The 25289-nt window shown below is 40.7% G+C and overlaps 1 protein-coding gene across 1 annotated transcript in view; it reads left to right on the plus strand.

Moving 5' to 3' along the window:
* Positions 1 to 25289, plus strand: part of LOC123240848 (hemicentin-1-like) — a 106840-nt gene that overhangs the window by 57112 nt on the left and 24439 nt on the right. The window contains exons 13-15 of the mRNA XM_044668562.1: positions 13283 to 13564; positions 13646 to 13918; positions 19452 to 19566. Coding sequence (XP_044524497.1) covers positions 13283 to 13564; positions 13646 to 13918; positions 19452 to 19566 — 670 coding nt within the window. The remainder of the gene's footprint in view (positions 1 to 13282; positions 13565 to 13645; positions 13919 to 19451; positions 19567 to 25289) is intronic.

The raw sequence follows: 25289 nt of genomic DNA on the forward strand, positions 1-25289 counted from the left end.
ACCTTGGGGAAGTCAGACTCCCACAGTATATACCTTAGAGTAGTGATTCCCAAAGTGGGCACTACCACCCCCTGGTGGGTGCTGCAGTGATCCAGGAGAGCAGTGATGGCCACACTTTTTTATATTGCATTCTATTCTGAATTCAACAAACAGTTTCATAATTTCCAGGGGGCGCTAAGTAATATTTTTTTCTGGAAAGGGGGCGGTAAGACAAAAAAGTTTGGGAACCACTGCCTTAGAGGAGGGATGACTTTTTATTGGCCTAAATCTGTACACAAGGATCCCTAAAGCCCACATGTTAATTTAGCATTTAAATTATCTGTGTGTTTCTGTATTTTCATTTGTTAACTATTTCCTAATTACCTTTTCATCTAGTTTAGACTGCAGCAGGAGTGTTGTAGGCTATGTATTTGACACCCGTGGTCTGAATGACCTTTTTTTTTTCCAATTAATGAAAATCTATTTTCTGTCCCCCTTCTCACACATCCCACTAAAGAAAAAGAAAACCCTTGTGACAATTATAGCTAATCAAGGAAATCTAATTCCAATGCTCAAAAAATATCTGTTGCAACATCCACCCTGAATTCATCCCATTTCTGAAGTGAGGAAGCTGATTGCCTAGGAAGTGTGTAGCTTTTTGTAGGAAGTGAGTAACTTATTTCATCATGGGTCTTCTGCAATCCTGGTTGACCACTGCATTGGTCAGAGGTCCTAAGTCTTTAAAGGTTGTTGACCTTTAGAAGATTGCTGTTATTGTATAAATTACCCTCTTGCTTCTACTCACTTCATTCTGCATCAGTTCATACAAATCTTCTGAAATTTCTGTTCTTGAACTCATTCTATTCAATGTTCCTATCAGTGACTTGGATTAAATGAAATAATATATTTGTTCTATTGATTCTACAGTCAGACAGATAGCATAGTCTTTAAACTTGAAAGAAAAGAGAGAAAAAGAAAAAATTGGGAGGATGGGGATGGTAGGCATGAAGCAGTGAGGATCCAGAAGTAGTTCAGCAAGCTGGCACAGTAAGTGGAATGTGATAAAATGAATGTTATTGGGTATACTGATATCAGGTCCTATCCTTGAGTACAAATAGTCCAAAGTACAAATAAGCATTGGCCTCAATGGAGCAGTGACTGCTTACCATGCCATAGGACAACAGTTGAAGTACAAGGGATGGTTGATTTACAAAAGAGGAAATTGAGAATGACTTTTAATTCAATATTAAATTGCATAAAGAGACTTGGGGATGTCTGAGAGAACCACAAGCTTAATATCAGTGTGTAGGGTAACAGGACAGTTGAAAAACCTAATGTAATCGCTTTTTTAACCCTTACCTTCTGCCTTAGAATCAATACTATGCAATGGGGATTAAGTGTCTGGCCCAGGGTCATACAGCTAGGAAGTGTCTGAGGCCAGATTTGAACCTAGAACCTCCCCTCTCTAGAATGGGCTCTCAATCCACTGACCAACCAGCTGCCCTGCTAATGTAGTCTTAAGAGAAGTCTAGATGATACAATTTACAAGGGGCATCAGTGAACTGGAGAGTGTTCAACCAGACTGGTGAGGGATCTGGAGTCCCTGAAGTTCAATTGAGGGAACTCTGCATATTAGCCAAAGGAAAAGAAAGTTTTGTGGAGACATAGGATAGCAATTTTCTGAACCCTATGAGGAAGAGGAATTAGAAGTATTCTGACTAGCCTCAGAAGGCTGAACTAGAATCATAGAGGCAAAAGGTGATGGGAAACAAAACCCTTTAATGTGAGGAGAAATTCTTTAAGAAGTCATGAATAAATCATGTCCAACTCTTCATGACCTCATTTCTTAGTAGAGATACTAGAGGGGTTTTCCATTTCCTTCTCCAGCTTATTTTACAGGTGAGAAAACTGAGGCAAATGGGGTAAAGTGGCTTTCCCAGGGTCACACAGCTAATGAGTGACTGAGACCAGATTTGAACTCAGATAGATGAGTTTCTTGACTCCAGGCTCCATCCACTATGCCTCTTAGCTGCAGAGCTAATGAGCAAAGATGATCAAATTTTGCTGTTAGTAGTTATTGGGGATGAGACTGCAGAAGACAGTCAAATGAAAAGAGGCATTCTTGAGATAAGAGAAAGAACCTATGGGAAAAAAGATAAATGCAACAAAGTTAGTCAAAGCTCATGTCCTTTGTAAGCATGTATGGACATGAGGCTACAAGACTTTAATGGAGAGAAGACTGGTCATTGCATTGATTTGCATGAGCCAGATCAAAGAGTCAAGTCATCATCACTGCTTCAAGAATCTATTCCAAACTTACTTGCATTAGAAGACTTGGATAGAGAAACAAGCTGCAACCTAATAGGGTTAATGAATATCACTAAAAGCTTGGAGCAGCTTCCCATAGATGAAACATCTAGTAAAGCAACAGTAAAATTACACACACCTGACAAAGATATGGAATGTTCAGAGAGTATCACAGTAGTTTATCAAGGGGAGAAAGGAAACACCAACATAGAACACAGTTGTAACGGGAGAAAAATCAAATCTAAACCCCACAACAAAAGAATTCCATCCTAAAACACCAGTTGAGTCTTCAAATGAACTCTGTGCTGAGCTTGGGAACAGTAATCATGTCTCAGCATCAACAAGCAATCAAGTAATTAAATGTATCTTTTGTAGTGGAAAGGAGTTACCAACACTTGGTTACAATAGTGTTTAGTATCCTAAAACTGACATGAAATTTAGTAACATCAAAAGATAAAAGGACATAGATTGCTTAAATGAAGATATGAGTTCATATGAACCTCATAGTCCCTTCCCCCAAGCCAAAGAATCTCTCTGTAGCCAAGATTCTAACACTTCAGCTCCTCAAGCAAAGAATCCATGGAATTCCACCAGCAGCAGCTGCTCTCTGAGCCAGCTGGAGGAAAGCTTTTGTCAGTGTGTAGAACTGCAGAACAAATCTGGCAGTTCAGACCAAGTGTCTAATCAAAGATCTGATGCCAGGATGTGAGCTGGACACATCCAGTGAAACAGCACACAAATCCTTTGACCTAAAAACAGACTTTAACAGAGTGAAAAGAGAAGCCCAAAGCCACAGGAAAAAAAGTGGTCACTGAATCAAACTCAGCCTGAGTCAGACTGTTGGTAGCTGTCCAACACTGCTTTTGCTGAATTCACTACTACAGACTCATTTCACTGTCTCAGAGGGGCCAATGCAAAGAACTCATGCTGAATATACAAATTGGAGATCAAATGTATCAAGCCATGATTGATACCAGGGCTAGCAAATCTGTGATTACATCAGGACCAAAGGGATGTAAAGGAACTGGGTTCTTGACTATAAAAGGGGCTATATGTCATGAAGAAAATGTTTGTAAACTAAATCAAAGATGGTAAAAATTGGACCACTAACCATCGATCATTCATTTTTATTAATGCCAGAATGCCCAAGTAGTTTGATAGGACATGACATTTTATGCAAATTAGCTGCAACTATTCAGTGTGATCCATCAGGTCAGCTTTTCCTACATCTTCCAAAGAGATTTCTCAAACACCATCACATCCTATTTTTAGATTAGGGTAGAGGAGAGAGAAGATCAGCGGTATAAGTCAGCTATCTACACCATCCCAGATAATATTCCTGAAGCCATTTGGTCAAAAAATTCCATGGAAGTTGGGAGAATTCTTTCTGCTGAACCTGTCAAGATTGAGGTCAAGGAGGGTATTCCACCTAAAATCCCTCAATTTAAACTGAGTAAAGAAGCAGTGGAAGGAGTAAGACCTATCATTCAAAGTCTCCTGGACCAGGGTATTCTGACTTATGGTTTCTTAGAAAACAACACTCCCATAATGCCTATTAAGAAAGCAAAACATGATTCCAATGGGAAGACACAGTGGAAAATGGTCCAGGATCTGAGAGCTGTCAATAACTTTGTAAAAAAGAGTCATGCTGTGGTACCCAGTCCTGCCAACATCATTGCAGAAATACAAGCACAGCAGCATGGATCATGGTTGTAGGCCTCTTCTCAGTGTATTTTGCCATTCCACTGCACAGAGACAGCCAGAAGCTGTTCTCCTCCTGAGAAGGAAAACAAATCCTATTGAGGCTTCTTCCACAGGGATTTTCAGAGTCAGCTACCATATTTTGTCAGATCTTGCAGAGATACCTTGAATCGATCACCTTCACCCACTGAAAGCTAATTCACTATGTGGGCAATTTGCTCCTAATGTTTCCAACAGCTAAAATATGCCAAAGAGACAATGCACACTTGCTAAGAGAACTGTATAAGCATGGCCACAGTCTCCAAATCAAAGCTGCAATGGATTCTACCTAGAATTGAGTATTTAGGATTTATCCTAGAGAAAGCCTCAAGGAAAATCTCCCAGAATAGAATAGCTGATATACAGAAGTTAAGCATGCCCAAAGACAGAAACAACTCCATGCTATAATAGGAATAACTAACTACTATCAACAATGGGCCCCAGGGTTTAGTTTGATTACAAAACTTTAGAGTTAACTTACTAGGTCCATTGTCACAGAACCATTAAAGCTAACAAAAGAGCATAAACATGCTATCGAGAAACTCAAGGTTGAGATTTTGTCAAGCCCAGCCTTGGGCATTCCTAACCATGACAAACCATTTCACCTGTTTGTTCATAAAGATAAATGTATACCTTCTAGCATTCTTATGCAAACTCTGGGAGACAAATTAAAAGGCCAATAGCTTATTATAGTTCCACTATGGGCCCAGTCATCTGTGGATGTGTGTCTTAAAGTGGCTCTGATGATTAGAAAATCCTCAGACTTGGTATTAGGAGGACATCTCAGAGTGTATTCCCCACATCAAATCAAAACAACATTGAGGAATACAACTCTACAAGCTTTTTTTTAATAGGCAATGGGGGTCAAGTGACTTGCCCAGGGTCACACAGCTGGGAAGTGTCTGAGGCCGGATTTGAACCTAGGACCTCCCGTCTCTAGGTCTGGCTCTCTATCCACTGAGCTACCCAGCTGCCCTCTACAAGCTTTTACATGGCAGAAACTGTCACAATACCAAGCCATGTTGTTAGAGAATGAGATTCTATCATTTCATCGGTGCAAGAATCTCAACCCAGCTACCTTAATGCCAGATCTACCATTAGAAGGTGAATACATCTATAGCTGTGATGACACTCTACAGATAGTGCAGAAAACCAGATGGGATTTAACTGATAATCCTCTGGAAAATTCTGACATGACAGTGTTTACAGACGGATCTTCATATGTAGTAGATGGCAGTAGGTACACGGGCACAGCCATGACAATGCAAGATAAGACACTGTGTTATGCAGTATTATCATCTAACATCAGTGCTCAAGAGGCAAAGATCTTAAGCCTCACAAAGGCTCTCCAATTAGCAAAAGACAAGTCAGTTAACATTTACACAGATCCTAAATATGCTTTTGGGAGTAGTCCATAGCACAGGAGAAATTTTGAGACACCGTGGATTTATAACAGGCAGTGGAAAGCAGATAACATATGGTAAAGTGATCTCCAGGACGCTGTCCAATTACCTAAACAAGTGGTAATTGTTCATTGCAGAAGTCACCGTGAACTTGTAGATACAGTGACACTAGGCAATCATAGGCAGGTTGTTACATCTAGGCAGATGTTACAGCCAAATTCAGAGCAAGATATGGGCCATCTTACATCCTAAACTTGTCTTTGGTGGAAGAAATAAATTTGCAAAACATTTATTCACCAAAGGAAGTGGAGGAATGGAAGAAAAAACTTGGTGCCAATACTCTGCAATGTTATACATTAACAAGATCACTATGGTACACATGGGTTAATTGATTCCATCTGTCACCACTGAATAGCTAAAGGCATTACAACTCATGCAATAAGAGTATGAGAGAAATGCAAAATTTTCTTGCAATTCAACCAAGGAGTAACCAAAAACAAAAACTTCAGTGGGAGACAAATAGACAACATTCCATTTGAAGATTTTCAAGTAGATTACATTTCAATGCCTTCATGCCAAGGGCTCAAGTATGCCTTAGTCATAATAGACCATGTGACTAAGTGGCCTGAAGTCTTCCCAGCCAGAAAAAAACAATACTGCATTTGTAGCAAAAGTATTACTAAAAGAGATAACATCCAGGTGTTCTCTATACCATCTCAAATTGGCTCAGATTCTGGAAGTCACTTTGCTCAAAAAATATTAGGGGAAGTCTATGAAACCCTAGGAATAAAAAAGACATCTACATTCTATGTATAGGCCACAAGCTTGAGGACAGGTGGAGAGATTTGACAAACAAAAAAAAATTACTCTCAATGGTAAGCTCTGCGCTGAAACACACTTAAAATGTCCAGATGCATTAGCATTAGCTTTATTTCAACTAAGGACTCAACCAAACAGTATAACACATCTCTCATCATTTGAATTACTATATGGACACGCACCTTGGTAAGGCAGTGCACCTCAGAAAAGAGCTTATTTGTCACACTAGGAGCTGAGCACAAGCTGAATGAATATATCAAGGTACTAAAAGAAAGGCTGGATGAACTTCATAGTTTGGATTTAATCCAAGAAAGAGTTCCTCTTGGTTATTCATTGCAGAATTACAAACCGGGAGACATAGTCTATATTAGAAATTTCAGCAGGAAGTCCATTCTTGACCCAAAATGGACAGGCCCATACAAAATTCTATTAACCACTCCAACAAGTATAAAGTTCAAAGGAAAAGATCCATAGTTCCACATCACACATGTGAAATCATCAAACGAAGTCATGACTCAACAGCAGCTAAATCCAGACCCAGCAGAGATAACATCTGATAAGCAGTCTACAGAAACCATGAACATATATCCAAGCAGTGATAGAGAAGACTTAAATGATGATTAAGCCATCTAACACAGTGGTGGGCAAACTATAGCCCACAGGCCAGATGCAGCCCCCTGAAATATTCTAAGGCAGCTCTTTTGAAGATTCATTGTATTGTATCCTACTCATTGTATTTAGGAGATTAGGAATAATGTCACGCGGGCCAGATAGAACATTTCCTTTCCTTTCCTTTGGCACCCCCTCTTTAAAAAGTTTGCCCTTCACTGATCTAACAGAAACAGCAGCAAAATGAATATCCATTGAATGAACCATCTTAGGAAAACATCAACATATCATTATAACGTCAAAATCAATAAATCAATAATAAATCAATACACCAACACATGCAAACAACAATTAGCATCAATTTGAACCTACAATAGATATAATAAAGAAAAAACTCACTTCATAAAAAAATTCAAAATGTTTTCCACTACACAAAATAACACAAACTACACAATCACACTTATGCAACAACAATTACAGAAGAAAAGAAGAGGACGAGTAAATACAGACAAGTCTAGACAACCTACAAGATGGGGTATGCTGATTACAGATGAAGGCCAGAAGAAAAGCTTCAAGATATCACAAGATATTCTCAAGGAAAAAGCAACAAGGACAACAGGACAAGACAGAACTGTCAAGCATCACAAAGAACTGGATAACATCAGGACAAGAAGAAAGGACTATCCCATAATCTTCAAAAAAAGTAGGTTTGAATTGTGTGGAGTGGAAACATAACATAGCATAACATATCTTCAGCACATACTCATTGCATCCAACATAATAGCATACATGCAATATAGTACATAAACAATTGAAGAACAAGGTTGAATGGAGTAGGTGAGTATAACCATGATATAGAACACCTGTAGGTCAAATTTCATTACATGAAGATTCAAGCAAATTCACATGAACATAACTGTACATAATGCAAATAGTTAAGAGCAGTTTAGTGCCTTATCCACACCAAGAAATGTATTGTACCTTGATGTGGATAATAGTGTTTCTATTGCTCTAATATGTATAAAGTTACATTGTATATATATAAAATATGCACTAACATGTAAATAGATTTGTATTAACATGGTTAGGGAAAGATACGGAATTTTTGACAGTTAGAATTGGGTCAGAATATTATCTATGAATAAGTTGGAACATAATATATTATAGTAATGTACATAGAATAACAAAGTTTACTCACTTGGCTATTAAAAGCCTTGAGCAAGGCTCAGCAACCTTTTTGGCCATGAGAGCCATAAACGCCACATTTTTTAAAATGTCATTTTGTGAGAGCTGTACAGTGCTTACATTGCGGCTCCTGTAACAGCACCTGAAAAAAAATAGACTTTATGGCTCCTGCAGAAAGGAGCCATATTTGGCCCTCAAAAGAGCCAGATATGGCTCGAGAGCCATACATTGCCGACCCCTGGCCTTGAGCCTAATCTTAAGATTGCTAACATTTTTTAGTTTTGGAAACTAATACCCTAATATAGCATAAGATTGATACTTACAATACAAATATTTTTACTAACATTAGGATTGTTAATTTCTTTGTTGAAGGCATTAGAATAGTTTGAAATTATGATGTTGCATATGATTTTACAGTAATCTATAGTTTCAAGTTAGTGTTGAAAATGTGTTTGCTTATATATGTAGCTTAATAGTGAGACAAGCCATAAGCTTGTAGTAACAGTTGCTTGGTTGCAATGCATAACTGTTTTTGTTAAATGTTATTGATTTATGTTTGCAAATGTATTATTGTTACAATGCATGTACTTGTTATGTAAAACCCCTCATTTCCCAATTTTTTCTTTCCTATTTCCCTGCCTGAGACAGAATAGAAGGTAGATTAGTGAGGCATAGAAAGACAGATTTATTATTTTGTGAAGGGTGGTATAGATAGGAAAACATAATTCAGAGTTAGCATAGAATAGGAGTAAGTAGATATGCACATAGGAAATTATTAGGTTAAAAATTCCCAAAGGTGAAATGGGCATTATTGTAAGTTAAATTTTTGCAAGATTTGCAAGAAACCATGTCTAGGGACAGGGCTGCCAGTTGGAAAATTGGAATCTTGGGAAATTCCTGATGCCATGCCAGGGCATGAGACCTATCGTCAGTTGAGTTGTGCCCTATATAAGGGAGAGAGAGACCAAACCCAGGGACTCAGTCTGGAGCCGGAGATCTGGGTGGGTAGGACAAACCTTTTCTCCTTAGTTTATTGAATAGGCTAGGAATCAACCAGCATATCTTGAAGTTAAAGGATTTACTACTTAGCTTTAGGGCCAACTGACACCATTCAACAGACTACTAAAGAAGATTTATCCAACGAATTCTCTTCAATCAAGCAGCAACCTAATCCATCTATAGACAAGCAGTGTGGATTATAGCAGGCCTGTAGGCCTGGCTCAGTCCAGCCTCAACATTCTGAAACTGTTGGATTTAATACTTTGAGCTAGGAATCGATTTTATTTAGTGATTCCTAAAACCCTCTTCCCTTCACTCAGCTTTCCTGATTATTTAAATAACTTTAGTAAAACCCTTGTTACAAATCTTAAACCATCTACTGACCTTTTTGTTGATCTAACAACAAGGCAGCCTTAGGAGAGTTTCAGGGAAGCCTGAAGGGACTGAGAAGTATCCAGCTTCATCCTCTGAAGCTGTGATTATTACCATTATTAATATTCGCAGTCCGGTGCTTTTGGTCTTCATCAGTACTTTGATAATACTGATTCATCTATCATCAGTTGATCATCAGTTGATACCTCGAAGCTAGTTTTCCTGAGGAACCATACTGTGATTGGTGAAGGAATTCTAAAGGAATTTTGGTTGTACTAATAGAATTCCTGGTGATACCAAAGAGAGGCTTAAAGTTCTTCTAACATCTGGGGCTTTTTGCTTTATTCCTCTGAGCCAGTACATCATTTCTACTGATTCCTTCAATGATCATTACATTAATTAGAGCAGTTTCAAAGTAGCTTGGGCTGTAACAAAAAGTGAGAGGATCTCCATCTCTCATGGGATGCTTTCCAAATCAAAGGCAAATGACCAATTGTTGAGGATTCCCAGTGGGGATTCCTTCAGTGGTTGTGTTGGACAAGATAGCCTCTGAGGTCTCTTACAACTGTCAATTCTGGACTTCAATGAAAATTCCCTAATACTTGGAGCTTTCTGGTCTGTAAAATGCTTAGCACACATAGTAAGCCCTTAAAGGCTTCTTTTCTCCCCTTTCCTCTTCTCCTCCTCTGTGGAGGACAAATGACCATCTGTCACATCGAATGCCCTAAACATCCTTTTTTAGACCAGGGCTGGACTTGACGGGCAAATGATTCTTTAATTCCAAAAGGCCATGGTTCTGCCTGCAGGTTCAGCTGCCAACTGCAGAGGGATTTAGCTGGTTCTCCTTGACCCGAGAGGAGAAAATGTAGAGTAGTGAGTCAAAGCTGCAGAGAGAGAGAGTTAGGATGATTGTCATGGCAATCTCCCCACCAATTTCAGTGGTCCAAAATTGGAATAAGGCTATCTTAGCAAAGAGGTTTCCAAACAAAAGTTAGATTATCTTGGGCTGGTTGACCCTCTTATCCAATCCTGAGCTGCTGTAGGATCCTTGAAATATAAAAGGTGGTAGAAATGGTCAGACCAATTACTGGGGAAACCACCATAGGAACTGATTAAACTAAAAGCTAGCTTGCTGTCTGGAGCCAGGGAAGTAGTAGGGGTCCTACTGTGCTCCACAAAGGCCAGGCCACCCCTGGAACTGATGCTATATTCACTTCTGGCACTGCATGTTAAGATAGAGATGGACAAGCCCCCATCCATGAGGCTGACCTTCAATGGCTCAATCAGCCAGGAAGGTAACCCAGAGCTCTCATATACCAGCTATGGCAAGAGAGACCCCAGGAGGCTGGTGTATCCATCATCAAAGGTCGGTCCTTTGCCAAGTGAGCAGAGGCTCATCACCCCAGGCTTGGCCACAAGGAGAAAAGATTTTTTTCAGGCTCACACATTCTGGATGTCCATTTGGTAAAGGCAGAAGAGCAGAGAAATATGGATGGTTGAAGACCTACAAATCAGTTATTGAAACATTCGAGTATCCTGTGGCAATTCACAGTTCCGGCTAAAGGAATTAATCAAGTGAGGATTGAGATCAAGTAGGAAAGAAGCCGTGTGGAAGAACCTGCAGGGCCCTTGGGTGGAAGCAGGTCAGCTTTGCTCTATGTGGCCCCAGTGAGGAGAGCTAGGACTGAGGGGGGGGGGGGTTGACGGGAAGCAAATGTTGGCACAGTCTACTGGAGCCCTCAGAAGCAGAGCTACCCAGAGGGCAAAAGAAGCCACATAAGTGACAGTCATGGATAAGCAGAGGCTGAATGACCCTTGATCAGACATGCTATGCTATCTGGGAGCAGACACTCTCTGCCATATCTGGGACTTTGTTGCTCAGACAGTGCTAGTTGTTGGCTCACTTGGGTCTCATCACAGCCAAGGCCACTCAGCCCTCAGAGGCTGCTGCAAAGTCTCTCCTTCAACAGAGCTGATCTACTGACTGCCATATCCTCAGCTGGCCAAAGAAAGAATAAAAAGCTGCACTAGAGGGGAGGAGGAAGGGATCAAGTGACTACTTTGTGCCAGATACCATACTAAGCTCTTTACAAATATCCTCTCATTTTATCAGGGACAATGGATAGAGTTAAAATGTTCAGGGACCCCCTGGAAGCACAAGGTACTCCCACCTCAAGTAGGGTCCTGGTAAAGTCCTCAGTTTCCCCATGAGATACCTGCACTATGAAGCTCTCCCGGGGGAGGTTTGGGGAAGAGATGCTGCCACCAACATCCAAAAGGGAACCCAAGTATGGGAGGGCCTTTTGTTTTGAAATAGGAAGACTGGGTGTGCCAGTCAAGCACTGTGAGGGCCTTCAGGGTACCTCCTTGAAGCCATTTTGGGAAGGGGGAACCCAAAGGAAAGTAACTCTGTTCTGTCCCTCTGCCAATCACAGAGAGATGACATCCTTTAGGGAGAGACCTTGGGATATGCTGAAGGGAGCCCGGCCTCAGTTATGGGATTTTGGGTATCCAGTGGACTTTGTATGAATCACTCAGCCCCTGGGAGTCTCCTATTTTTCTCATCAGGAAATAAGGGGATGTGTTAGATGACATTGAAGTCCCCTCTAGATGGAGATCTGGGCTCCTCTGGTCTCTGCCAGCCTTCAGCAACTGATCTGAGAAAGGCCCACAAGGACCATCAGACAAAAAGGGAAAGAGCTTCAGTCCTGGAACAAGAAAAGTCATTCACTGTCTGATCACCCACATTAGCCTCTTTGAGCCTCATTTTGTAAATAGAATGGAAGTATCCTGCAGGGTATTGAGTGTTTGGAGATGAAAGAGGCCTTGAATCCAGCTATTCCAGCTCCCTCATTTTACATATGGGGAAAATGAGGCCCAGAGGAGGAGGGGAGTGTCAGCATATGGAAGCAGAAACAAGGCCTTAGGTGAGGATAATATGTGTGCTAATTACTTCCTGGAACAACGGTTAAGAAGAAGCTATTTACATTTTGAAATGCTTGTTCAGGGGACAGGTGGGGAGCAAAGAATGATGGGAGCAGAAGGGCTTCCCTTTTGTGCCAGAGAGCCCTCGGGCAACTCAGGCTGTCATTACCCAGAAACTTCTTCTCAGAAGAAGGATGCTTTAATTACATACACAAAGTAAGATCCAGGGGACTTCAAAGAAAACTAATTCTATTGAAATACAGTTACCAACCCTTTTTTTCAAAATAAATTCATAGATATCAGAGTATAGACTTCTGGATTCGAATGAGATGGTTGATGAGAGGCATCAAGAAGCCAAAGTGGATAGGGAGGACACGGGGTCTGGACTCAGGAAGATCCAAGTTCTAATTTGGTCTCAGATACTTACTAGCTGTGTGATCCTGGCCAAGTCACTTAACCTCTGTCTGCCTCAATTTCCTGAACTGTTAAGTAGAAAGAATAATAGCCCCTACTCCCGCTGTAATAAAATGGTGCTTGGCAGTATTAGTAACCATAACAATGAAGATGATAATAAAAATAATAGGATTGGTGTAACATCTGCCATATGCCAGATATATAGTAGATACCTAATGAATGCTTATTCCCTACTTCCCTCCCCAACTCCATCATTAGCTTGTGTACCTCCTGGGACCTCTCTGGAGGTGGGATAGTCCAGGACACAGCACTTCCGCCCCAGTCCTTTCTGCTCATTTGCCCTATTGGTACATCCACTGAACCATGAGGCATCCTTCTCCCCAGAATGTCAGGACACAACCCTGTATGTCTGTAACAGAAACGTTTCTATTTGGGCTTCCAGTGTCTTGCGTTTCCTGAAGACATGGCCTGGTGAAGGAGATATAGGCCAGTCACTCAGCCAAATCTCTCTACTCTTTGTCTTTCTACAGAGAACCTGATGGAACCCAACAAAAATATCTATAACTCCAACTTCATCATAGAGAACGGCACTGCGGTCTTGACCTGTGACACAGACAATGGATTTTTGCCAGGTATTCGGTGGTACTTCCAAAACAAGAAACTGATTCTAAATGAAAGGAAGACTCTATCTGACCATGGCCAGACTTTCACCATCAAGCCCGTCAAGAGGGAAGATATGGGAGCTTATCAATGTGAAATCTGGAATCCATTCCTTGCCAATATAAGTGACTTATTCAACCTGACTGTCGTCTGTGAGTGACTCTGAATCTCCCCCCTCTCCCAATCCTTTCTCTAACAATGACTGACATCTCATCTTTTTCGTCTTTTCGTAGATGGACCTGAGCAGATCACGATTCTTCCACACTCTGTTAATGGCCAGATTGAGGTCATATTCAAGGAGAATCTGACTTTAGAGTGTCGGGCTAGTTCTCTACCACCGGCCCAGTATGCATGGCAAGTGAATGGTTCTTCTATATCTGGAAATTCTGGAAACAATTACACTATCTCCCAAGCATCTTGGGAAGACTCAGGAACGTATAGGTGCATGGCAATGAACAATGCAGCCAATGCAACAATCTCTACAAGCATCACAGTCAGGGTGATAGGTAAGATATCTCTCTCTTCCCTCAGAGAATAAATTTCTTGGATTGGCTTAGGGTGAGACCCCAGGAGAAAGGATTCAGGCCCACTCAGGAGGTCAGCTTTTCATGGTGATTTAGGAAAAGTCATGTTAAAAAAGAACCTCACTGGGGCAGCTGAGTAGCTCAGTGGAGTGAGAGTCAGGCCTAGAGACAGGAGGTCCTAGGTTCAAACCCAACCTCAGCCACTTCCCAGCTGTGTGACCCTGGGCAAGTCACTTGACCCCCATTGCCCACCCTTACCAATCTTCCACCTATGAGACAATACACCAAAGTACAAGGGTTTAAAAAAAATCTAAAAAAAAAAAAAAAAAAGAACCTCACTCTAGGGAATGTGGTCAGACATGTGGGCAAACCGATGCACAATATGATATTATATTGCGTATTCAGATATTGCATGATCCAGCATATTTAGACCATGGCTGCAAATAAAGTATTGTGGGAGACCTTGGAAGAAATCCATTCTACTTGGAGGGTGGGCAGAAGAAACAATGTCAGATTTCAAAGAACAGTTATCACTTGATAAACTCTTAAAAAGTACGGTTTTAAAAAACAGGGAAGAGTTCAATAGGTCAAATGAGAGGAGAGAGAATATTCTTCTTCTATGAATAAGTAGCCCAAGCTAAGATTCAGATATGAGAAAATGTAGTGTTTGTCCACATGCACAAAGTAGACCAATGCAACCTGAGGAGACAGTGCAAGGCCAGGAGAAGCATTATAGAGGGAGTCCGCCATTTTGGAAGGAACTTGAATGACAGGCTAAGAACATCCAAGAGTAATTGGTAGGTCATAGGAAGGCCCCAAAGCCTTATTAGCAGAGAGAAGAGAAGGTCATACACATCTGGTTGGCATATGTCATTCATCAACACTGGGTAGACCAGTGAAACCAAACCTGACACTCAAGGGTCAGACTTTGGTTGAATGTGACCATTATCACATTTCTAATTTGGCTGTGGCTGGGTCCAAACTACCTGGATGGGTAAAAATATGGGGAATCTAAAGTTACTTTTTCCACTCCTGAATTCCAGGCAAAACTAGTCTCAGCTCCTAGCAGAGGTGGTGAGAATATAGGTAAGGGAGCAATGAGTAGGCTGGAATTGGTATACAATTACATTTGTAGAATATCATCATGGAGAGACCAGGCTAAGTAGCAGAAGGAAGAGTAGAAAGCAGCTCTCCAGCCCAGAAATCTAGCACAACCACTCCAACAAAGGTCTAGAAAGAGTAAAGGATCAAGAAGAAAAGAGGATTCCTTTCAACAGGAAAAACCCAGTGAGCCATTTTTCCAGCCCAGATCAGAGCATTTATAAAGACCAAAGCCTGGGCACATGAGCTAATGAGAAAAGTGATAAGAAAATGAGACTGAATGAGGACTTAGGGAGGAAGAGATCTTGGATATCTCAGAGATGAGCCTGATATGGTATGGGGAGCAAGAAGAGGAGCCCACACGCAGGTATAAAACCTGAGCTAGAGAATCAGCAAATTCATGCAGAGCGGTGAGCAACAAGCTAGTATTTTACTCCCTTTCTGAGGGTGGCACTAAGTAACTAGGGCAGAGAGCTTTAGAGCAAGGGGAATCCTGAAATAGTAACAGTAATGATCCCACAAAATTTAGCTGTTATCACCATAAATGAGTGGGAAAATTGGAATATGATATTCCAAAAGGCAAAAAAAAAGGCTTACAACCAAGAATTGTATAACCATTAAAACATGGTGAAATTGGTTTTTAATGAAATAGAAGACATTTATATAGGCAACAGTGAGGAAATAGAGGGAAAAAATATAAGAGAGCAAGATAGAAGGAAATACACACTTTTTATAAACAGAATGTAAAGCAGATTAATTCATCCATAAATGTAAATAAGATTATGTCATGGGTCATAAAAGGGAAGAAAATAAAATAGATTTAAAAAGCAATAGCCAAGGGAAAGCCAGATAGAACAGTGCTTAGAATGCCAGTTGATTCTACCCAGGAGGACTTGGGCCCAAGTGTGGTCTTAGATACTCCCTAATTGTGTGACCCTAGGCAAGTCATTAACCCCAGTTATGGAGCCCTTATAATTCTTCTGCCTTGGAAACATACTTAGTATCAATTTTAAACAGAAGGTAAGGGTTTTGTAGGGTTTTTTTAAATAAAAAAATTTTTTAAAAGGCTAGAGCAAAATCTATTATGCATCAGTTGTACTTTTAAAAAGCAACATGGTAGCAGTAATTTTGATCTGAGACAATATAATAGTAAAATTGTACTTGATTTTTAAAAATAAGCAGAGAAAATAAAGTATGCTAAAAGGTACTAAAATTTAACATTAAAATTTAACTGTGAAATTTAACAAGGAAGGCAAATTGAGGCAGGCTTCTCTAAACAAAGTTATTGTTTATTAGTTGGGATCTACAAAACAATAAAGCAGGTCTCTTGATACCTCAAATATCTAAAAGAGTCTGAATTGAGGATTCAAAACAATCTTATAAGCATAGAACAAAGAACAAAAACCATATCATTGGTTATGGAACTGGAACAACAAACAATCATAATGCTTATATTGAGGATAAGGTAGACAGCACACTTGGGAACAGGACCACCTCTCAGTCTCTAAGGAATACTTTTGTGACTTTTCAAGGCCCAGCTGCCACTGGAGGTCACTGATAATCAGACAGGAACATCAGACACAAAGGCATCTGAGAATAAACTAAGGCCATCTGAAATTTAAAGGGATGAGGCTATGGTCAACTTAGTCTAATTCTTAAGGATGGCACACAGAGTCTAAACTTACATGACAAAACAATCTTCCCTTTTGTTATAAATAAAGGAGAGGGTAAACTGGATACTACCACTCTTAAATGGGTGACAGCAATGGTAATTCAGATATGTGGCTAGTGCAAGATCACCTGAGTCTTGCCGCCTAGCTAGATGTTGTAACACCTCCCTCCTTTACAACAGTGCCCAGGCAGGATCCTTCAGGTCAATGGATGAATATCCCTTTCAGATCCCACCTGGGGTTGATCAATGGTGGGTATTGGGCTCTATTAGCCTTGGACACGTTTATCTGACTGTGTTTGCTCCCTTCCCAGAGAAGTGATGAAACGACCACTCCAGGAAGGTGCTTAAAGAGTTTTATATAGATTTGGCAAGGAAGGAAAGTTTAGGAAATGGGAAGAGGAATAGGAAACCCTAAACTAATCTTTGATAATACTAATCCTCAGGACTGTGGGCAGATGAGTGATTCTGGCTTGTTCTATCTCCTCTGGCTCAGCCTGGCCACAGCCAAACCAGAGCAAGCAAGCTGTTGTTTGATGTCTCTCAGCTTCTTCTTCTTGCCAGATATTATGCCTTTCACAGCCTTTAGGAACCACCCTTTCCGCCCTCTTCTTCTTCTCCTGCCCACTTCCTGGATCCCTCCCGGGCCCCAGGATACGTACATACCTAAGGATGGTTTAGATACCTAAATATCTAGGGGACAGAAGAATAAGAGGATTCACGGTCTGGATACAGGTTGGCAAATGTCAATAAGGTTCAGACAGGAGTTCTTGCAAGGTTGAGCCAAGCAAAACTCAGATCCCAATAGACCAGGGTCTACAGATCCCAAAGGAAAGGAAAAGCGAAAGCCCCCTGTCAGGGGCTGCCAGGGTATTTATACCCCCTCAGCCAACCGCTTTCTCCCCTGTCCTCATGGCCTCTGGGAACATTCTGAGGTCCAATAGTCAATCAATGGTGGGACTCTCAGCTCCCAGAGTTTCAATATAACACTTTTCGGGAATGATATGCAAATGTTGCTGACATAACAATTAGAATTGTACTTCTAAAGTCAAACTCAAATTTTTTTTTAATTTTTAATTAACAGTGATTATGGGAGAACAATAACTTATACACTCAGCCTCAGAGAAGAAGGCTGAATTTTTTAATTAGCTTCTCTCAGACAAAGAAGAAGTTTGGGTTGGTTACACAGAATACAGAATGTGATCAGTAAATAGAAGCACTTACAGAGTTTAACAAAACATAAAATACAGGATAGAGCCATAGGACTAAATATAAAATACTAAGTCAACATTTGCTTCTTTCAGTACCATAAAAAATAAATTATTGTACCCGTAACACAATGAATATGCACCACATGGTATACCAGTTCAATACTAAAGAAAAAAGTAAACAAATTCCATGAGAGTAAAAGTACAATAACAAGGGACCTTAATGTATCCCTTTCAGACCTGGACAAAATATTGTCCAAAAAAAGGAAAAAGAAGTTAAGAATTTCAGAAGAATTTTACAATAGTTTGATTAAATGGATCTCTGATGATTATTGAATAGGAAATTCTAAAGGACTGGTTCAAAGACCATTTTATTATTTCTCCTCTTGTCCACAGTAGTAAGTAGCCCAGATTCCATTAGCAACCCTTAACCCATCCTTTAGCAGATGGTTATCATTATCATCAATAAACAATACATGGACTTGGAACTAATATACAGTATTGATTCTAAGATGGAAGGTAGGGATTTTTAAAATAACAATACATGGAGCACTTGAAACACAAAGAGGAAGAATATGAATTAGAAGATTAGAGGCAGGAAGACCAGTAAGAAGACTCTTCCAAAAATTCAAATGGAAAACAAGACTTGAATTTGGCCAGAATAGTGGGGAAGAAGAGAATGGTAAGCTCCTAAGCTTTAAAACTGACATGAGTGTTATATACATACAGGTGGTTCATCTAGCCCAAACTGCTTCATTTTCTAGCTTGGAAAACTGATATCCAAAGAAGAGAAAAAACTTACCAAGATCCCACAGCTAGGAAGTGACAAGAACAGGATTCTAGACCACCTCTACAGATTTCAAATCCAGAACTCTTTCTTCTATAGTGCACTGACTTTTAGGAAGAGATGTGAGAAACTCATTTAAAGGTTTTTGCAAAGAGTAATTTCATCATCAGAATGGAATTCAAGAAAGGTTGGATTTGGACAAGGATATGAAGTATGAATTGGAGATGTGAGAGACCAGAGACAGGAACACTGGTCAGAAAATGATTGTCATAATCTAGAAGAGATGAGAGGAGCTGTAGTAGAAACTGAGAAGAGGGGGGTAAATGTGAGTTACTGGCCAGTTAGAATCAACACAAAATAACCCTAACATTAGGGAAAATATCATAACAATTGATTATATGTGAAGTCTGAAGGAAAAAGAAAGTCAAAGATGGTTCCCAATTTGAATCTGGGTGCCTGGGAGGTTGATGCTGCCATCAACAGACATAGAGAAGGGCAGAGAGCACAGTGTGGGGAGGAAATCAGAAGTTCAGAGGTTGAGTTTTATGTGCTTCCCCAATATTCAAGTGTCTCCAAGGGGATGATACCTCGGTTCTGAGGAATAATGGCCAAGTCAGCTTCATTAATCAATGAGCATTTTTTAAGTATTTATGTGGTGCCAGGCAAAGAACACAAGTACTAGGCATTTCTTGTGTCTGAAACCCCTAAAAAACACTCACAATTGCTTTTTCTCTTCTCTGTCCACAACAGATAAGAAGGCTCTTTCTGGATGGGCCATTGCTGGCTTTGTGATTGGAGTCCTAGCTGGAGTGGCTCTCATTGGTTGCCTGTTATTCTGTTGCCTGTTATTGAGAGAATGTGCAGGGTAAAACAAAGTTTCCAGTCTGGTTTAATTCCCTCCTAGTCTGTCTCCCTGAATGGAGAAGAGAAACCAAAATGGTTTTCTGCACGCTGTACCCACAACTGGGACTTGATCTATCTCCTTTTGCCAAACTCCTCCTTTGCAGCACTAATTCCCTTGGGTGTCACATGTTTGGAGACAAAAAGGAGCTAGAATCCAGTCATTCCAGCTCTCTCATTTTACAGAAGGTGAAACTGAGGCCCAGAAGAGGTGAGTGTCAGCATATGGAAGCAGAAACAAGACCTTACATGAGGATAATATGTGTGCTGATTACATCCTGGAGCATTGGTTAAGAAGAAGCTATTTACATTTTGAAGTGCTTGTTAAGGGGATAGGTGGGGAGCAAAGAATGTTGGGAGCAGAAGGGCTTCCCTTTTGTGCCAGAGAGCCCTCAGGCACTCAGGCTGTCATTGCCCAGAAACTTCTTCTCAGAAGAAGGATGCTTTAAGTACATACAGAATGTAAAATCCAGGGGACTTCAAAGAAAGCAAATCTATTGAAAAACAATTACCAACCCGTTTTTTACAAAATAAATTCATTGATATCAGATTAAAGACTGCTGGATTTGAATGAGATGATTAATGAGAGGCAGCAAGAAGCCAAAGTGGATAGGGAGGACACGGGGTCTGGACTCAGGAAGATCCAGGTTCTAATTTGGTCTTAGACACTTACTAGCTGTGTGATCCTGGCCAAGTCACTTAACCTCTGTCTGCCTCTGTTTCCTGAACTGTTAAGTGGAAAGAATACTAGTCCCTACTCCCACATTAATAACATAGTGCCTGGCAGTATTAGTAATCATAATGATGAGGATGATAATAATAAAAATAATAGGACCTGGTGTAACATCTGCCATATGCCAGATATATAGTATATAGCTAATGAATGCTTACTCCCTACTTCCCTCCCCAACTCCGTCATTAGATTGTGTACCTCCTGGGACTTCTCTGGAGGACACAGCACTCCCACCCCAGTGCTTTATGCTTATCTGCCCTATTGGCACAACCATTGAACCATGAGGCATCCTTCTCCCCAGAATGTCAGGACCCACCCCTGTATGTGTGTAACAGAAAAGTTTCAGGTTGGGCTTCTGGTGTTTTGTTTTTCCTGAAGATGTGGCCTGGTGAAGAAGATGTAGGCCAGTCACTCAGCCAACTCTGTCTCCTCTTTGTCTTTCTACAGAGAACCTGATGAAACCCGACCAAACTATGTATAGCTCCAGCTTCGTCATAGAGAATGGCACTGAAGTCTTGACTTGTGATGTAGGGGATGAATATTTCCTAGATGTTTGGTGGTTCTTCCAAAACAAGAAACTTATTGTAAATGAAAGGAAGATTTTGTCTGACCATGGTCACACTCTCACCATCATGCCTATCAAGAGGGAAGATATGGGAGCTTATCAATGTGAAATCTGGAATCCATTCCTTGCCAATATAAGTGACTTATTCAACCTGACTATTGTCTGTGAGTGACTCTGAATCTCCTCCCTCTCCCAATCCTTTCTCTAACAACGACTGACATCTCATCTTTTTCGTCTTTTCATAGATGGACCAGAGCAAATCAGGATTCTTCCAAAGCCTGTTCATGGCCAGATTGAGGTCATATTCAAGAAGAATCTGACTTTAGAGTGTCGAGCTAATTCTCAACCACCGGCCCAGTATACATGGCAAGTGAATGGTTCTTCTATATCTGGAATTCTTCTATATCGGGAAATTCCTCTACTTGCATCATCATAGAGAATGACACCGCGGTCTTGATATGGAACACAGAGAATGAATATTTGAATATAGTCAGAGAGAATGCTGGCACCTGAGAAATGGAGCATCTTTTTTGTAGAGCATCCAGGAGGTCAGTGCTATGAAAGGATAGGTGGTTGAGCACAAGTTGTAAAAAGACTGGAGGGAGAGCACAGATGATAGGGAGCCAGTGGAATTTATGAACTCAGCAACTTCCTGAGTTGAGTAGATGGGTTGGTAGCAGGATGGAACATGGATCAAAGTGGGGAGACTTGAGACAGGCAAGCCCCCCAAGTAAAGAAAATGCACTTCTTTTCAGAAGTAAGTATATTCCATGCTGGCAAACTCAATGTGTTGGCTGGTTTACTGAGTTTCTTTTTCTCTTTCTTTTGAAATCATTGTCATTAGGAGTAGTTCACTGGCTGGACTGTAGGAAAGAAGATATTCCAAAACGAATGGTATAAAAGCAAAAGACATCAATAAAAATAACAAAAATTGCTCAAAAACAGAAATTGTCCACGTGGAGACATCCAAGTGGATTCGAGGGACAAGAAGAGCTGAGCAAAGAGATCAGGACTAGAAATTTTCATTCAAAAGAGAGGTGCTACAGTGGATTTTTTCAGGCCAGACTAAGCCACCTGCCCCTTCTCCCCGTCTTGGCAGCCTGTCCAGGATAGCTAGCACTGGTATAATGAGGGCAGAGAAGACACACTGTGTGCCCCAACTTACACAACACCCGCTTTACAAGCACCTTTGTTCCCCGACCCTGGCTATTGAGCAGACATGACAAATCCATTTCCTTCTCCCCCTGTAACTTCATTACTTCCCTCCAAAAACTCCCTCCAAGCCTGACTGGTCAGATTCTTTCTACATCCCTTCTATAAATATGTTACCCACAACCCAAAGGGTGACAACTTCTCCTGATGCTTCCCAATGAAGAGCTCTGTTTTGGGACCAGGAGGGCAGTGTTCCGTTCTCTTGGGAACCTGACCCCAAACAAGGGGATTGGCTTTTCTTACACTCTCTGGCTCTTAAATTCCCTCACTACAAAGTAAAACTCTAGGGGAGATCCCTTAAGCAAAGCTTTATTCTAAATGGGAGAGAGGAGACTTGGTCTCTCATACTTTGCCCAGCCTAGATGGACAGTGGACACGGATGGCACAAATTTATTGTTGATCATCATGGAAAATTTGGCTCCCTTCACTTATGAGCTTGGTCACTTTGTCCCTCGTTAGGCAGTGTAGCACTCCCTCACCACTGCTGCGTCCCCTCCCTGCCCTTCTAGGGGTTCACCAGGCTGCTGTGGAAGTCAGTAAACCTTAACCCTACTGCTGCCCAGAACTCCTGAGCTCAAGTGGTCCACAAGCTTCAGTCTGTCCAAGTAGAAAGGATTACAGGTGCGTACTACCGTTATATGTATATGAATGTATGTGTAGATTTACGTGTGTATGTATGTATGTACATATGAGCCTATGTGAAATAGCATGTGCATATGCTTACATATAAATACGTGGGTATATACATATATGTGTATACATCTATATAGCTGTGTCTGTGAGTCTATAAACACTTGGTGTTACCAAATTTCAAATGATATCACAAAAGAAGTCATTATCAAATGGGCATTATAGATTTTAAAATTAATATTCAATATCTCCAAAGAATAATATTTATAAAGATTTATTAATATTTAACTAGAGAGCTAGAGAACACAGTGAGCACTCACCAAACCTCACTCATGTGGAAGAGAGAGGGCATTGGAGAGTGAACCCAAACTATATACAGACTGCATAATGATGCATGTATATGGAAGGCAAAAGGAATTGTGGGTAATACAGAAAGGAATTTAGGGCAATGCAGTTCCAGGCGTTCCAGATTTTCAAACTATACATTATCATACCAAATGATAATGTCCAAAATAGAACAATAGAATATTCTACAAGAATCCAAAATGAACTTGCATTAAAATCTTACGTTTAGCAAATCTGAGAACATGAAAAATGTGAAAGGAAAAAAACAGAAGCTTCACTTTCACTCCTATCTAAGGTGTCCCCAAAAGGGAGTAACAGTCATTTCTAGAAAGACATTCTTCAGAATCCACTAGAGTTCAGGTATAAGAGAGGGCTCTACTTCCACAACCACAAAGGACTCATAATTACACCTTAACAAGCATTTAAGATACGAAACTAACTCCTCATTCCTATATATACCACCTGACTCATTTCTAGGTTCCATGCCAAAAGAAAAAAGCCCGCAGGTTTTGGGTTTTTTTAATTAATAGTCAACAGGCATATTAGAGAGACATCTCTAATTTTTTAGTCCTCCGTGTGACTTTGAAACATCTTTTGCCAGAGGAAATCACTAGACAAAGCCTCCCTTTTGCCCTTCTAATATTTCTTCCATCAATAATACCCTTTAGGGACAGCTAGGTAGGTAGCACAGTGGATCACCAGGCCTGGAATCTCAAGGACCCGTATTCAAATCTGGACTGACACATTCCTAGATGTGTGACCCTGGACAAGTGACGTCACCTCAGTTGCCTGGCCTGTACCACTCTTCTGCCTTGGAATCAATACTCAGTATTGATTTTAAAGCAGAAAGTAAGGATTTAAAAATAAAAAAGAATATCCTTGATACTGAATTAAAAAACAAATATGTAGGTAAGGTTAGGTGGATTTCTAGATACCTCAATGGTATCCTTTAGGGCCAGTTATCAGAAGTCCTCAGGTTCGAGAAGGCTTTCAGAGAGAAACGGACAAGTTCCCACACCAAAGTCACATGGGGTTTTATTTACACTATGACAGGCAGGGAAAGGGGAGTGGGATAATCTAATTGGATATTAAAACTAATTCCTCCCCCCAAAATCCAATAGGTTTGAATAGATGTTATCTACCCTGAATCTCTACCTACAGATCCCAGGTCCGTGTACTATCTCCTAGCCAAAATCCTCCCCCCTTTGCTGGTACTTAGAGTAAGAGAAGGCTGGAAGATATACAGGTCCATAGGGTCAGAAGGGGGATGTGGAGATACCTCACAGTTGTCCTTTGCAGTTTGGCAGGAGTCCTGAAGAAATCACAGCAGCAGCAGGAACACCCCAGAACAGATATAGATCCAATAGGAAGGGGAGTCATGGTTCAACTCACACAGTCTACCAGTGGAGTTTAAAACCAATCTCAACCACTTCCCAGAAAGTAAAACTTGCTTGTAGGGAGAGTTCACACATCCACAGTGTCCTCCTCCAGAGAGCAAGCAACTAATTGCCTGTCCCTTCAGAGACAGTGTCTCTAGGGTTCTGGAATTCTCTCTCTGCCTCTGATTTAGTACTTCCTGCTTTTCCCTATGATTTCTCTATAACAGCATGCATGTAACACATTCTCATGTGGATTGAGTAAGTCATGGGGGCTAAATTACTCATATCCCCATTTTAAGACCACAGCTCTGTGATTTAGGTTGCTCCCATGGCCATATACAATCAAAAGACTGGAGACCTAAAGGTGATGATGTAATTCTAAGGCCCCTGGAAACAGGACTTGAAAGTCAGGGAGGATAGCAGAACAGTGGAAAGCTGCTTTTATAACTTGCTTTTGAGTCTAGTACTCCTATTCCATTGGTAGGGTTTGCCAGGACTATAAATAGCCAATGGGCTATAGCAGCGGACTGAGAGACAACCTCTTCCCTTGAAGGTTTTCTTTTTTATTTTTAAAGAATACCTTTCTTTTTTGTTGAAGTGTAAAAGCTAGAGATTTATTGTTATTTTGTGATTAATAAATTATCAAATTGGCTATGACACTTTCCTACAACTAAATACCACCATTCACCAGTCACCAGTACAGAAAATGGTTCTTAACCAGACCGAGGCGCAAGGCAGAAAGAGCAGACATGTGAATATTATTGGTCACTCAACTTACAACCCTTCATGCCTGTGTACTACACATTATTCCCACCAAGGAAAAG

This window comes from Gracilinanus agilis, chromosome 3, assembly GCF_016433145.1.
Source record: "Gracilinanus agilis isolate LMUSP501 chromosome 3, AgileGrace, whole genome shotgun sequence".
Classification (NCBI taxonomy): Eukaryota; Metazoa; Chordata; class Mammalia; order Didelphimorphia; family Didelphidae; genus Gracilinanus; species Gracilinanus agilis.